Below are 15,218 nucleotides of genomic sequence, written 5' to 3' on the forward strand. Positions count from 1 at the left end.
TCGTTAAATATACCCATCTTGTCCACAATGGCAGCTTTCTACTGGGCCTTGTATTTGTTTCGGTACTCTTCCAACCTGCGCACTTCCTCCTGGCCGATCTTATCTCCAAGCTTATCAATCAAATCCTGGAGCACCAACACCGCACGGATGGGAATATCTCCTCCAAGATCCCTCTCCGCGGCTCCAATAGCGCTCTTCTGTTCGGTATCACTGACTCTTTCCTGGCGATCAAACAGCAAAACAACACCAGCAACGACTCCACCTTCCTTCTGAATGATTCCAACAGCTTCACGGAGCGCGGTACCAGCGGTGATGACGTCGTCAACGATCAAAACGCGCTTGCCCTTGAGGGGCGCTCCGACGATATTACCGCCCTCACCGTGGTCTTTGGTTTCTTTACGGTTGAAGGAGTAGCTGATGTTATCCCATGTCTTTGTGCCGGCAAGCGCGTCCCGGGTAGCGAGTTCGTTGACGACACCAACGCATTCTGGGATTCCTTTGTAGGCGGGACTATCAATTACGTCAGGCAACTGGCGCATACATTATCCAAATGATATGGTACATACCCAAAAACAATGTCGAAGTTCGGGGTGATAGCGCCGTCGGCAGCTATATTCACAAAAGGCGGGGAAGAGATAGTATTTGCGAACGCGGCTGAAACCTGGCGCAACAGAGGGGCGGTATAGAGACGACTCGAGGTCAAAAAGTACGGCGACTCGCGACCGGACTTCAATGTGAAAGTTCCAAATGCAAGCGCATTGTTGGCTATGAGCAGCGAAAGGAGATTGGTCTTGTAGTCCTGATCAGCGGATTGAGGGGTAGCCATGTTTGAGGATCTCGGGTTTATAAGAGCGAATCGCTTGTAGCGGTAAGGATCAAAGCTGAGATGCAAGAGTCACGAGCGCAGGAATAGTGTGGAATTGTCAGGGTGTCGTCCTGCGTGGTGACTAAGGTGCAGCGAGTATCACAGAGTAAAACTGTTAGCCTGTTAGTGCTGATTGATAAAAATTGCAAGGAGGGGCGTATGGTATACCCGCTCTTATCGGGAACAGCCAATCAAATGCTGTACATCGTACAAGCTCTGATTGGCCGATCATCCACCCCTCCGTCGCTGACCGAGTATAGAATGTGAGGATTTCCTCATTTCTCACTTCCTACACTCCATTGCAAGAAAATACTCATGTAGGATCAATTTGACATATCTGCTAAAGATACTCTGCAATCTTTAGCTCTTTTCTGGCTTTTATAATCTCCTTACAAGAAGAATTGTCTCTTCTAACGATTCTCAGTGATTGGCGGGGACTTCCAAATCCGAGTTAGCGTCATTTCTCCGGACTCCGATAACGGGTTTAGCAGTCGTTTTTTATGAAGAGCATCCCATCGGTATAACACTCCCTCATAACTTCTCGGGTTTTGTGTACTCTCGTTTCTCTCTCCCGGGAGTCCTCTCTTCTTTTTTCTATCTTTCCTTCCATTCTCTCTGTCTGTCATTTTCAAGACTATTTCTTTGTTGTCCATTTCATACTTGTGCCACTTGGTGCTAACCAAGTCCGGGATTGAGCTTCGGTTCTTGATCAGCTCAATTTTGTAATTGAATTACGGACCTTATTCCCCCAAAGCTACAATCTATTGAGGAGCGATTTGAAAGAAATCAGACAGTTTCTGTCGAAAATATAGCAACATGCACGTCGGCCAAAAGCTCCAAGAACAGGCGGCCACCGGCCGACCTGGAATCTCCTTCGAATACTTCCCCCCCAAGACCGCACAAGGTGTCCAGAACTTATACGACCGTATGGACCGCATGCATGATCTGGGCCCAGCTTTCATCGATGTCACCTGGGGCGCCGGCGGTAGCCGATCCGAACTGACCTGTGAAATGGTCCGAATTGCGCAGACAGTCTTTGGCTTAGAAACCTGCATGCACTTGACCTGTACCGATATGCCTCGCGAACGAGTGGACGCCGCCCTCGAAGCTGCCTATAACGCCGGTTGCACAAACATCCTTGCCCTACGCGGAGACCCGCCTCGTGAACAGGAAAAGTGGGAGGCTGCAGAGGGAGGCTTTCGATACGCCAAGGACTTGGTCAAATACATTCGGGAGAAATATGGAAACCATTTCGATATTGGTGTTGGCGGATACCCGGAGGGTGCTGATGACAATCCCGATGTTGACCAATTGATTGACCACTTGAAGGAAAAGGTGGATGCCGGAAGTACCTTCATCGTCACACAGATGTTTTATGATGTGGACAACTTTTTGAACTGGGTGGAGAAGTGTCGCGCAAAGGGGATCAATGCGGCTATTGTCCCTGGCATCATGCCCATTTCGACATATGATGCATTCATGCGTCGTTCGAATTGGACAAAGATCCGCATTCCACCAGACTGGCTCGAGAAGCTTGAACCAGTCAAAGCCGATGACGCCAAAGTTCGAGAAGTTGGTACCAAGTTAGTGGCCGAAATGTGCCGTAAACTATTGGCATCTGGTCATATACATCACCTTCACTTGTAAGATCCCTTGATTTATCTCAGGTTGATACCAAGCTAACATAGATCTCTTCAGTTACACCATGAACCTCGCACAAGCCACCCGTCTAATTCTGGAAGAACTCAGACTCCTACCCTCCGAAGAAGCTCCCCTCCAAAAACCTCTGCCATGGCGACGATCTCTTGGTCTCCGCCGACGCAGCGAAGATGTTCGTCCGATCTTCTGGCGAAACAGAAACGCCTCCTACATTGCTCGCACAGCCGATTGGGACGAATACCCCAACGGACGTTGGACCGACGCTCGTTCTCCTGCCTTTGGCGAGTTGAACGCTTACGGCGTGAGACTCAAAGGCACAAACGAACAAAACATCAAGCTTTGGGGTGCACCCAAGTCTATTAAAGACCTCTCTGACATCTTCTTGCGCTACTTGAATGGCAAACTGGAGAGACTGCCATGGAGCGATTCTTCCGTCACTCTCGAGACCAGTGATATTCAGAACGAACTCCTCGACTTGAATAAGCGCGGTTTCCTCACAATCAACTCTCAACCCGCAGTCAACGGCGTCAAATCTACTGACCCAGTCCACGGCTGGGGTCCTCGCAACGGCTTCGTCTATCAAAAGGCATACCTCGAACTCCTCGTTCCACCCGAGCACGTAGAAGAACTTCTCCGGCGAATCGAGAAGAACCCCGATCTCACATACTACTGCATCAACAAGACCGGCGAACTAAGAGCGCGAAGCGATGAGGGGCCCAACGCCGTTACATGGGGTATCTTTGCCTCCAAGGAGATCATTCAGCCTACTATTGTCGAGAGCGTGAGCTTCATGGCCTGGAAGGACGAGGCGTATCAGTTGGGTGATGATTGGGCAAAGTGTCATCCTGCAGATAGCCCTAGTCGGAAACTTCTGCAGCGGGTTATGGATGAGTGGTACATTCTCAATATCGGTAGGTCAAATCGAAACCAAATCTCTTCCATATTGCATAGCTAACCATTATTTGATAGTGAATAATGACTTCCACAAAAACGACGATATCTTCCGCCTCTTCGACGGCCTCGTCATCAAGGACTTTGAAACTGAAGTACCTGGCACTGCTCCAGAAGTCGCTGACGGCACCTCCACCAACTAATCCAACTCACTCAAACTCTATAGACACCACCAACCACCATAACATCACATTCAAAACCCATTCAACACCATTATTGATTCATAAGGAGCATCGGAGAGGAAAAGGGACACTCTCAACGGCGTTTATTTTCCTTCAATTTCAACCAATTCTTTTCAATTTCCGTTCCGGAAATTTTTTTTCAACAGGGTGGGCAACGGCCCCAAAAAAAGCTAATGACTTATTTCACGACAAAACCAAGCAAGCAAGAAACGAACGACGTGATGAAATTCAACATTTAATACCATTCAACATGCATCATTCTCATATAGACTATTTATCCATCCCTCACAGGAAACCTGTGGTGGGTGGCAGGAGAGGAAGCGAAGGATAAGGGGCGAGGCAGAGGAGGGGGGGAAAGAGAGTAGTTAATTGTGATTTAACCGACTGTAGAACTTTACTTTCTACATCTTGAGGAGAGAAGAGATACCAATCTAATTAAGACATTGTTTTTTTCGCTCTTTCTATTCTTCTAATGGATCGTCAATTGGGCGACTGACTTGCGTTCAAAACATAACCCCCCCCCCTATTATAGATTTCAATCAAAACGATACATTTTAGGGTTATGGACGTTAGCCCTAATGCTGATTATTTGCGACGTAGTAGGATTTAATGATCGATTCTGTATTTCCATACTGCCCTAGAACCGAGGATGCACGCGTTATTAAAAATGGCAAGAGAGACCACTAGCATAAGACTACATATACATACATGGATAACAAACAACAAAGACCAAAAACCACAAAAAAACAAAAACAAAACACCCCCCCCCCCCCCCCCCGAAGGATATTCAGGTCACCCAGACTCACAACCCAACTCTATCCTCATCTAACCCCATGCTCAAACCTCTCCATTCATTATTTAATACAACGGATAATATGCAATCACTACATAACAGCACTCAACAAATTCCCAAAAATCCATCCAACAGGCCGACAAAACCACGCCATCCAATTCGTCATAATCACAATATACCCTGCCGTCTTGACCATGACGACAAACACAAAACACAAAATCGCAAAATTGATCAGGGCTTGTCCTATATCTGCGGCAAGTTCACCGAACTCGTCGACGCAGGCTTGTGGAAGGGAGCCGTACTGGTTGTATTCAAGCCATACTCCAGCGAGGCGTTTGCAGACTTTGAAGCAATGGGAAGCCATTTGGAAGAGATTTTCGCAGTACAACAAGATCTGGGAGTAGACATTGTGGCCGCGGAGGAAGGCGTGGAATTTGGTGAATGATAAGTAAAATACGCCGAAGCTCAAGGCAGTATCGGTGAGGTAAGGATCGATTGGAGCATTGATTGGGGTTTCGAGTTCATCGACATCTCTAGAGCCGACGTCTTCGCATGTGCTCTTCTTTTCGGGGATCGATTGTCGCCATACCGCTGATTTCCGAGTTTTCCGGGTCGGCTTTGCTTCATTAGAGGATCCAGCAGGCTCGGTCTTTGCACTAGAGGAAAAAGGAATAGGCTTGGAGTTCATCTTGGCTTCTTTTCGACGGATTTCTGCTTGTCTCTCTGCTTGTCTCTCTGCTTGTCTCTCTGCGTCCCTCTCTGCCTGTTTTTCAGCCTCCTCTCTTGCCCTGGCCGCCTTATAAGCTTTTCTCGCCTCATTGATTCTTTCAGTGTTGAGCTTCTGCTGCCTCAACTCATCCATAGGCTCTTTCGTCGGCTTAGCAGTATTCCGCAGCTTGGCCTTATCGTAAGCAGCTCGTGCTTCAGCCAGCCGCTCAGCATGTTGTCGAGCAGCCGCCAATCGCTCAGAAGCAGATTTGGCGGCGGCAGCACCTTGTCTTGCCTGTTCAGCTTTCATTCGGATTTCCATTCGAATAGTGTGAGTATCCCTTTTCTCTATTTTGCGAGGCTTTTCGTTGCTTGCAACAGTCTCTGCCTTAGGTTTCGCTGGAGGAGGGGAAGGCGAACAGCTCAGGGGTGGGCTTGGTAGTTGTTGGGGTACTTGAAATCCATCCAATTCAGCAACATGTGGTGTCTTTGGTGTTTCTAAATCTGCTACCGTAGGAGAGAAATATTTATGGAGCCGGGGAGGATTGTTCTTGAAGTTATCGTTGGGGCTTGGTGTCACACGATTATTGCTTTGGGATGTAGAGATGTTGCTGTCTTCTGGCATTTTACTTGAGAGGTTTGATGAGACTGATTTCGATGATTCCGATGAACTATGGCTTGTTCCATGACTAGACCCAGGCGAAGAGCTGTCAAAGAATAAATCATTTTCTGGAGTCCTCCGATTATCATCGTTGTTGAACCCAGGAGGTCGAGACGTTCCCTTCACTGGACGAGTCCAGGATCGTTGCAATCCTGTCTTGCTGGTTCCAGCACCGGTGAAAGAAGACGCAAAGATAGTACCATCATCTTCTTTCGTTGTATGCTGACCAGTAGTTGGAGATGCACTCCAAGGTTTCGGTATTTTCGTCGGCTGTGTCGACGTCAATGCCAATACTGAAGGCGTTGCAGGCTGAGGTTTGCCAAGGACCTTTTGAGCTGCTCTAGCAAGAGTGTGATCGGAGGTTTGGGGTAACTTTGATGTCTGCAATGTGCGCGACATATTGGAGGACTTGACTTTGTCACTTTCTTCATCCGATCTGGCAACGGATGATACTTGTGAATCGTTCTCATCGTCAGAATTTGGGAACAATAAGATCTCATCAGGATTCTTAGCAGCTGCCTGGTCCACATCCATGCAGCCCATGAAACACTCCTCTCTCAACTTCTTGAATAGTTCCTTCTGTTTTAGTTTAGCGTTATCGGTAACCGGGCTGACTCGAGCTCGTCCGACTTCATCGGGACTGAAGTATTGGCGCGGTTCATCCAACGGAGGCGAGATGGACTGGCTGCTGTCGGTAGATACAGAATTCGGGGTGGTACCTCTTTGCAGAACCGGGATTGAACTCATTTTCTTTGCTTGCTGTGTGAGTCTAGGCTCCGGAGAGCCAGATGATGGTTTAGATGCATCCATCTCGTGTCTGGAAAAACATGGTCTGTATAATTTCCCCATCTTCTCCTGATACAATCTGATCTGTTCGGCCGTCATAGAGGGCGGATTGGGGTCGTTGGCAGACGGCATATGCACCACAAATCTATCTTCCCAGTCATCCGATGAAGAGAGGTCCGTTGATCCTGAGCCGGCACACGAAACAGTCTTGGCCAGCGTGTAGCTCAAAGGCGATGATTGCGGTGATGGTGTCTGAGCTACATCAACACTCATCCACTGGTCCCCGTTCACTTTCCATATCTGACTGACTCGCGGACGGGAAACATAATCTTCGTTCGAGCTATCAGTACGGTTACTCGGGCTGACCACACCAGTTCTCGGATTAGCGCCTCTTGTAGTTAGTTTGTCCTCGTTCTTGACCTGATAGAATCGCTCTTTCTGTTTCGGAGGTGTAGCCCATCTGTGCCTGCTGCGACTGTCCGCTCCACCGGGTCTTCCAGAGATCGCTTGGGCAGCAGCAGCGGCGATCTTGCGCTCCAAGCGCTGTCTTATCTCCTTCCAATCTCGATCAAACGACTTCTTAGGCTCAATTCGACTATTTTGTAAGGGCTCCATAGCGATGGCTGAGCTAATAGTTCCTTCCACATTGCTTCCGTGATAGTGACTGCAAAGGGCACCTGGCATCAATACCGGCGATTCATCGCTTTCGTTGACTGTATTGACTGAAAAACTCGAGTCTGCAGATATCATATGAGGATAGAACGAGTCCTGAGAATATGTGTTTGGATATGAATAATGGGTTTCTGCAAGCCGCTCCAAATCCCTGATATGACCTGCTTGGCGCGATCGAACAAACGGATTCTTAATGGTATACCATGCTGATGTGAACGGATTTCTGGTTGTAGCGTATAATTTTGGATGGGAAAAATGTCGATCTGTTCGGGGATTGTTGCATGATGGGGATGACGATATGACATCTGGCGAGACAGTCACAGGGACCGGCGTCCAGCGAATGGGGAAAAATGAGGAGGCGAGCATTCGTCGCGAATCAGAACACGCCGCCATTGTAAATTCCAGGTTCTCTTGGTAAGGATATAATGTCGCTATAACGATGGCCAGCGGGCTGTAATTGGCCAGATCGTGGTAAGGAATGTTGCGTCTTGGGGAAGAGAACGTGTGGAATGCCAGCCTCCCCCAGGACATTTAAACCCAGACACGTGAGAAAGGCCGGTAGCTCTCGGGAATTAGGCTTAACGTACAAGTTGCAAGTGCAGGATACCAGCGATGTGTCTTGCCTCGAGCAAGAATGATTGAGCAAGGCACCTCCTACCTCACGCTCGATCAACACATGATCGACTTGGGATGAGGAAGGAGCGATCTGCCATTGCTGGAATCACGCACGACGTGTTCTCCGTGTGTATGTGACGATTTCTCATATCTATGTGTGCAGTAAAGCACTGGAGAAGTGCATCGACCGGCGTGATTCGATCATGGTGGGTTGGTGCCGGAATTTCAGATTAGGGCTAGAGTCCGCGCTGATACATATCATTATCGCAGAATGTTAACAGATTTACCGTGACGTTCGCTATGGCCTTTGATGTATCGCACCAATTGGAGTGTCTCGTATGCAATTTATTGTTGATATACTATATGCAGTAGGGTCATGGGGGTGCTCATAAGCTAAGAATTTAGAAAATGATTCATCACGACTAGGTGCACAATCTGAGTACTAGCTCAAGTCAATCCGACGTGCAACTAGAACCGCCCACTTTCACGACGGTGAGTATCATTCAAATGCCCCCACCGTGGTTGTGCAACGGATGATGCGCTGACTCCTCCAGGCGTGTTGGTACGTTTCAATGGACTCGATGCTCTCTTCGCAGACGTCAATGCAGCAAGTCTATCATTGAAACTAGGAGTAGATCTTTGTCTTTCCTCGATGAAGTTCGTAGACATTGACTTTCGAAACGGTGAGTTGGCATGAGAGTATACACCAAGGCTACCGCCGTCGCCCGTGCCAGTGGATGTCGTTGGTGGTCTGAATTGTGGCTGGCGGATATTAGATAACTGGTTCTGAACTACCGGCGAGCTGTCTCGTAGATGGCTAGGTGTTTGGAGTTGAACACCGGCCTGTGAATTAGTTGGCATGAACGACTGTCGACGAGAAGGCGACACCTGTCTGCCAGTTGACTCGGGATCAACATGGGCAAGGTAGTTGGGGTTCGGACTCGTTTTGAAGCCCCGATTTATGATGTGTGTAGGTGTCCAAAGTTCGACTTGGTTGTATCTTTCATCCGAGCCGGCATTTTTAACGTGCTCTTCGGAAAATTGGACTCCTACATCTCGCATAAGTGGCTGAGTTCGAGGATGAACAAATTTAGTGTCATATTCATGCATGACTTCTTTATGTACCACCGCTAGATCCTTGGACTGCTGAGAGAATGAAGATGAAAGGAATGACATCTGCACGGTAAGCAGGATGGCAAGGACAATGGTAGTAAAGATCGTGACGCTTGGTCGGGGATCGGTTGGGAGTGTCGGCAAGAACAGCCAGTAGACAAGAACATGACCTGGACTGAACGAGCAAAATAGACGTAGTGATAATGGAAACGGATCCCAGACAGCAATCTCCCAGACATCTCGTTTGGGATCTGGGTGTCGTCGCGACTCGGCAGTCTCGCCGGCCAGTATATTCCGAATGTAATTGATTGGAGAGGTGGACATAGGATTCGACGACACTTTGACTCGTTGTGCTGATGGTGTGGCTAGCGTCCTATCGATCGAAGCTTCAAAAAGACGATATCGACGTTTCCGCCAGAATGTGTAGAAAGCGTTCGCTGAAGAGAACAATGTAAGGGTATGGACAATGAAAGTAGCCTATATTCAAAGAATAAGAGTTAGCAAGCGCGCTCCCCATCAAACTTCCTATCAAATGTATAACTCACGGCCCAGCTTAATACAGACAATCTGCTTCGATCATCTCCAAATATGTCGTAATCAGCCCGACTCGTCCCTGTAGCAACGTTTGCTCGAGCAATCAAGAAAACAAAATTGAGCCCAAATCCCAAAGGTTGTGCCCAATCCTTCTCTAGCTGAGCCCAATCGCTAGATTCAATCTCCTCTGAAATCCATAGCAAAAAGTCCCAAGGGTTGAAGAAGTTGGCCAGACGCTCAGAAAGCGGCTGGCGGCGCACGAGTCGAGGCATGATGGAAGTCAGCAGAAAAAGATAGCTCTGGAGACTATTCGGTGTTCTGCATGGGTAAATAAAAGGATGCAAGAGCTTATCGGCCCTTGACTTGCGAACTCTTTCGACGGGTTGGAAAGGTGATGACCAGGGAGAAAAATTAATGATAAATCATGCTTGAATTTGCGCCGTAAACAAGAGACGAACCTTTGTTAACAAGCTACCGAAAGCGGCTTAGCGCGCCGTGTTTCGCGGGGACCTTGCTTCCAAGTTCCGTAGCTTCAAGCTGCCGAACACTTGGAGATCGATAAGAACGCTCGCTCCTTGAGGGGACAACTCAAATGCGCAAGGATTGAGACACATATTTACTTGAACCTACAACCGAAAAATACCGATTAACTTATACGGAAGGGCTTTCCCTGGATAATACGCAGAAATTGTCAGCTATGGCTGCTGCTGCTGCCTTCAAGGTACCGCAACCCATACGTTCATTCTCTCCGCAAGAGTCCAGTGAACTTGTACTGATCGAAATACGAAATAGGACCGCCAATTTCTCGCCGTGATCGGAGATGAAGAGTGAGTTCTTTATCAATCTATCCCGAGCTTCCATTGCCAGCGCTTTACTGACGACAATTCTTGCGAACCTCGCAGCTCCGTCACCGGTCTTCTTCTCGCGGGCATCGGCGTAAGAACTCCCAAACAACCAGAACCACCTTGAACTTCTTTCTTAGCCCTACAAAAGACCTAATCAGCATACTGACGTTCAATAAAGCATGTCACCGAACCCCCCGACTCACAACGAAACTTCCTCGTCGTGGACTCCAAAACCGAAACCTCAGCAATCGAAAAGGCATTCCATAACTTCACACAGGAAAGGAAAGATATTGGCGTGTTATTGATCAATCAACATGTACGTCCTCCTCATATACCCTTCCACTTCATAAGCTACGGTGCAATCTGATTGTTGATTTGTTTTGAGCAGATTGCAGAACGGATCAGACTATCCGTCGATTCGTTCACGGATGCGTTTCCGGCTGTGCTCGAGATTCCTAGTAAGGATCATCCGTATGACCCTGAGAAAGACAGTGTGTTGCGACGGGTGCGGAGGTTGTTTGGAGAGTAGATGGATTGCCGGATTGTGTCGAGCTATTGTGGCTCCAGGTTTCTCTTTTTGATTGCGACTACTACACTATGTTTATGATGTTATCGGCGTTATTGTATTCCGTCTCTTTCTTTCTCCATTTGGACATATAGATCTGATCGAAGCAAATATATGAAACATGAACGGGCAATTTTTCTTCTTGTCAGTAAGACGAGTATCCCTCCGAGGCCTTATGACTATATCACAGTTCTATGATTACATATTACATTCCATAGCCTAAAGCAAGATCTGCTACGTGCCTAGTTATTAGCAATCGAACGTGGATTTCATAATACAACGAGCATTTCACACGATACAGGTGTTACGTTAGGACTAGAGGCAAAGCATCGTGAGCAAACTTGATATTATCTCACCGAGAAAACAAAACGGCATCTCAAATATATAGGACTAGTGCCAGGATACAGCATGAGCAAGCCAAAGAGAGAAGTAGAAACAAAACCCGCCAAAATGAGTCTAGGCGACACAACTATCAGTAAGGCAAAAGCGGCCATGAACAGAACGCTGTGTATAGAAAGAGACGAGTCGATCAGGGAAACAATCAAACAGACAGGGAGTCATAGAGAGCAAAAATGTCAAATTGGAGCGTGTAGCAGGGAAAGCAGGCTTGAGGGTTGTAGCATATTGACAAGGCACGGGCGTATAATCAATCGTAGGAAGATTCACATCAACATGGACACATAATTACAGCTTAATGGAAGATGATATCGTGGGCCTGAAGGCAGGTAATGCGGACCTTATCCTCAGTATAAACGTCGGCGAGAACAGTGTATTTGCCCTATATCACAAATTAATCAAAGCCATTCAATATTCAAGTAAAGTTGAAGTAAAACTTACAGGAGGAACCTCCTTAGGGATCTCAACTTCCTTGGCAAACTTTTTGTGTCCCTCCAGAGGGCAGGTAAGATCCGTATTGCCCTCGATCTCGTCACACAGATCGGCTTCTACGTTCACTAATCGGATCAAGCCATATTTGACTTGGAGATGGATCTTGGATCCCTGCTCAACGGCTTCGTGGAATATGCCTTCTGCTTCGATGGTGAGGATTTCGCCACTATGGAGTACCATGTATATCAGCAAAACGTTTATAAGATTACCATGACAGCACTAGAATTTGGTGGGGATACATACGGAATTGGAGGGTTAGGAGTCAAGTTAACCGAAATGATCTCGAGGATGTCATTTTTGGGGTTTGCACAGTATTCAAGAGGATTTTCACCAGCAACGGGGAAGGTTTCCTCCAAGCTCTTGATGGGAGACTGTCCAAACAGCGGTAGAGATGCAGCCCAGATTTGGAGGGGTGCAGAGGAAAGGAGGAGAGCGGAGAGGAGCTTCATGGCTGCGAAGCTCCGAGAGGTGCGGTTGAGGTTGAGATAAGGCGCTGAGGACGCCTGGCTTAGACTCTTGTCTTGCGATGGGTTGGCTATGGAATGAGGATATCGTAAGGTATATTCAAAAAGCCAGACGAGCCTTCAAGCTTATGCTTTCAGAATCAATGGTGGTAAAGCAGCGTATGCATATCGAGGCTGAGATAAGAGAGGTTGGAAAGCAGGCTGTGAAGCCATCTCCAATGACGATAGCCACCGTCCAATCGTAGCACCAGCACGTGATGGGTCACACGCCCGCATCTTCACCGCCCCAGCCACTTCGACGCTAATTGGTCCGATTCTGAGACCCTGGTCACAACAACCATTCATATACGCTCAACATATCATTTCAGAAGAGGATATCTCTCGTTTCTCTGCTATGTGTCAATATACAGGGCTTGATTATATTCTCAAGAAACCAAGGGCAACTTGACTTCATGTCCTCTCCCCCAGTAATTCGTGCTTATCCAACGGTCCAACGACGGATAAGAAACGGTAATGACGGGATCGGGAAGCCCCACTAGCTATTAGACCGAGTCTCTCCTGACAATCTTCCGACGGGCCTGTAGCCTTGTATCATAGTAGAGCGATAGTTATGCCAGAGAGTATGATGGTAGATGTTCTCTATTTCATATTGCGCTGTATCATTCGCCTTGATAATCTTCCCGCGTTTCGTGTAATAAAAGTTCTCCATTAGCGTCTACAAGATATATCGAAGATATGTTCTTCTTTCGCGTCTAGTATATTTCAATGTTACCATGTATATGCAATACCTAATAGCTACGCGCTAAATCTAGTGTTTCCTGACTTCCTGAACCAGACAAATGTGCATACCATACTACGTGCTAAGCAAAGTACATGCTGCCTGACAGTCACACTAGCGGTACGGCAGATGCAACTATATGGTGTTCATCGACACCTGCAGCACTTACAGCCTGATCTCATTTGCTGGCACCCTTGGGTGTTGTGCATATGCCGTCTAGTCATTAGCTCCGCAGAGCCTGCACCAAGATCGTACTACAGTAGTAAGAAGAAGAGAGAAAGAAAAAAAAAAAAGAAAATACAGTAACAAGGTTGGTCTGGAATAGCATCATGTAGGCGAGATTTCAACCAACACGCAGGGTTGAATTTGGGACATCCTTGTCCAGTCGATCATATGCCATGCAAGCCAATCTCTTAATACTGAGTCCAGAATCACTAGCCTACTAGACTTCATAAAGTTGACGGACTCATACTGGAGAGTGACGTGGCAGCAACAGTTCGCCGCTATGAAACTATCCGACACAGTACCTAAGAAAAGTCATTGAATTCCTGTACGATGCTCAAATGGGTACTTCGTAATTAGTTGGCAGTGATAATGCAGTCGGTCGACCATGGAGCCAAGTCAAACCACAGTGATTTTACTTCTTCGGGCTAATATTAGCTCTCGCTAGTCCAATGTTAGTACAGTAACTTAAAGCATCACCTAACGAAGGATAATTCGTAATCTTAAAAACAGGCAATCCAGAAAACGTGGTATGAAACCTTGACACGATCCTTGGAGGAAATCTTCGACAGCGGATAGTGCAATCATACCTTAATGACAGACGCCGTGACTTGTCGACCTCTGCCTCGCAGTGATGATATCTCAATCCAGAACCCAAGTCTGGCTGGTCTAAAAGTACGTAGCCGGTGGCGGACTTGAAATTTCAAATGCGTGATTCGTCACCGTATAGCGTGTGACTTCAGTTGAATAATGAAATGCGTTTCACGAAAGAGTTGTAGCGCATCCCTGTATTCAAATGTATTGCTAATGTACGTAGTACGTGGGGCCCTGGAGGATTTTCATGCGCCAAGTAGGTCAGTCGAACACTCCGGTGACTCGAATCACGCCAATGCCGCATGTACTCCGTATATGGGTCAGTGATAGATCGAATGAAGTCGATATATCTAGTAGGCGAGACAATGGTAATCCATTCGGTATGTCAACACATATTCGTGGATTGTGGATGGTTTGAAGCCGACAGCGCGTGAGTGGCACACTTTCGTTGAAAGGAAGGTAATGCCGAAGACTTAAATATCACACAGTAGACTCTATGGGACTATCCTGCTAAAGAATCGAAAACATACTGGATTAGGCAGGCCGCATGATTGCTAATAAGCCAAGCGGGGCCTTCCCGAGATCCCTGCATGATCATTCGTAACTTGCAGGCAGACGTAGTGAGAAAAATTTATAACCTTTCGATAGGCAAGGGAAACGGTTGGTCGAATAGGACAGCAGACTGATTTCCAACAAAGAAAGACACGCCTGCAAGCTGTTGATGTATATATGGCAGTATTGTTCCTTGTTGATGAGAGTATGGGTCGATAATGGCGCTCTTCCACAACCAAACTAAAGTGCATGTGCGTGTGGTCCATGTGACCCTGTAAGAGAAACCTGTTATGGAGATAGATCGCAGGAACAAATTGTTCGTGGATGCCCCTTGAAGAAAAGTGGATTAGCACGTTTTAGCAGCAAGACCCAGTTTTCGATACATTGAGTCAGCCAGTAGCCATCCTCGACCAGTCAATCAAAGCGCTCACTCGCCAAGTAGTTCCTCATGGAGCCACAACGGAGTTTTCATCATTAATATCCGTACTTGCCAACTTTGTTATTTGTAAGGTTTAACGTGGGCCGCACTGACAGCCTCGAGGTTTTAGGGCAAGGTAACTAAAGTAGGCCCGTAGACTAAGGTCCCGCTAGCTCACTTTTCACTTCAGCTACATAAGTAGCGTCAGAGCTCGTCCTGCAGCACCCAAAATGCGTGTCGGCAAAGTGTAAGACCGTTGTTTCAACGTGGAAAACACCGATGATCGTCTTCAAGTTCATAAACCCCTCTCCTCCTCTTTCAAAATACAACAACGGCTCAATATCATCTTTGTA

The 15,218-nt window shown here is 47.3% G+C and overlaps 6 protein-coding genes across 6 annotated transcripts; 2 read left to right on the forward strand and 4 right to left on the reverse strand.

Annotated features, from left to right (window-relative positions):
- Window positions 1-38: 38 nt before the first annotated feature.
- On the reverse strand, window positions 39-826 carry EYB26_003579 (uncharacterized protein; the record flags this gene model as incomplete). The annotated part of the gene is made up of 2 exons (XM_054262879.1): window positions 39-510; window positions 567-826. 2 exons carry the CDS (start codon window positions 824-826, stop codon window positions 39-41), a joined length of 732 nt encoding a protein of 243 aa, XP_054118854.1.
- Window positions 827-1,681: 855 nt separating this feature from the next.
- Window positions 1,682-3,618, forward strand: EYB26_003580 (uncharacterized protein; the record flags this gene model as incomplete). Its single annotated transcript, XM_054262880.1, has 3 exons — window positions 1,682-2,508; window positions 2,564-3,435; window positions 3,494-3,618. 3 exons carry the CDS (start codon window positions 1,682-1,684, stop codon window positions 3,616-3,618), a joined length of 1,824 nt encoding a protein of 607 aa, XP_054118855.1.
- Window positions 3,619-4,541: 923 nt separating this feature from the next.
- EYB26_003581 (uncharacterized protein) lies at window positions 4,542-7,670 on the reverse strand (the record flags this gene model as incomplete). The annotated part of the gene is made up of 1 exon (XM_054262881.1): window positions 4,542-7,670. The coding sequence occupies one exon, from the start codon at window positions 7,668-7,670 to the stop codon at window positions 4,542-4,544; it is 3,129 nt and encodes a 1,042-aa protein (XP_054118856.1).
- A 690-nt stretch (window positions 7,671-8,360) lies between these two features.
- EYB26_003582 (uncharacterized protein) lies at window positions 8,361-9,811 on the reverse strand (the record flags this gene model as incomplete). The annotated part of the gene is made up of 2 exons (XM_054262882.1): window positions 8,361-9,482; window positions 9,551-9,811. 2 exons carry the CDS (start codon window positions 9,809-9,811, stop codon window positions 8,361-8,363), a joined length of 1,383 nt encoding a protein of 460 aa, XP_054118857.1.
- Window positions 9,812-10,236: 425 nt separating this feature from the next.
- On the forward strand, window positions 10,237-10,913 carry EYB26_003583 (uncharacterized protein; the record flags this gene model as incomplete). The annotated part of the gene is made up of 5 exons (XM_054262883.1): window positions 10,237-10,260; window positions 10,332-10,366; window positions 10,442-10,475; window positions 10,563-10,700; window positions 10,773-10,913. The coding sequence occupies 5 exons, from the start codon at window positions 10,237-10,239 to the stop codon at window positions 10,911-10,913; spliced, it is 372 nt and encodes a 123-aa protein (XP_054118858.1).
- Window positions 10,914-11,640: 727 nt separating this feature from the next.
- EYB26_003584 (uncharacterized protein) lies at window positions 11,641-12,286 on the reverse strand (the record flags this gene model as incomplete). The annotated part of the gene is made up of 3 exons (XM_054262884.1): window positions 11,641-11,727; window positions 11,787-12,003; window positions 12,081-12,286. The coding sequence occupies 3 exons, from the start codon at window positions 12,284-12,286 to the stop codon at window positions 11,641-11,643; spliced, it is 510 nt and encodes a 169-aa protein (XP_054118859.1).
- Window positions 12,287-15,218: the final 2,932 nt, after the last annotated feature.

This window comes from Talaromyces marneffei, chromosome 2, assembly GCF_009556855.1.
Source record: "Talaromyces marneffei chromosome 2, complete sequence".
Taxonomy (NCBI): Eukaryota; Fungi; Ascomycota; class Eurotiomycetes; order Eurotiales; family Trichocomaceae; genus Talaromyces; species Talaromyces marneffei.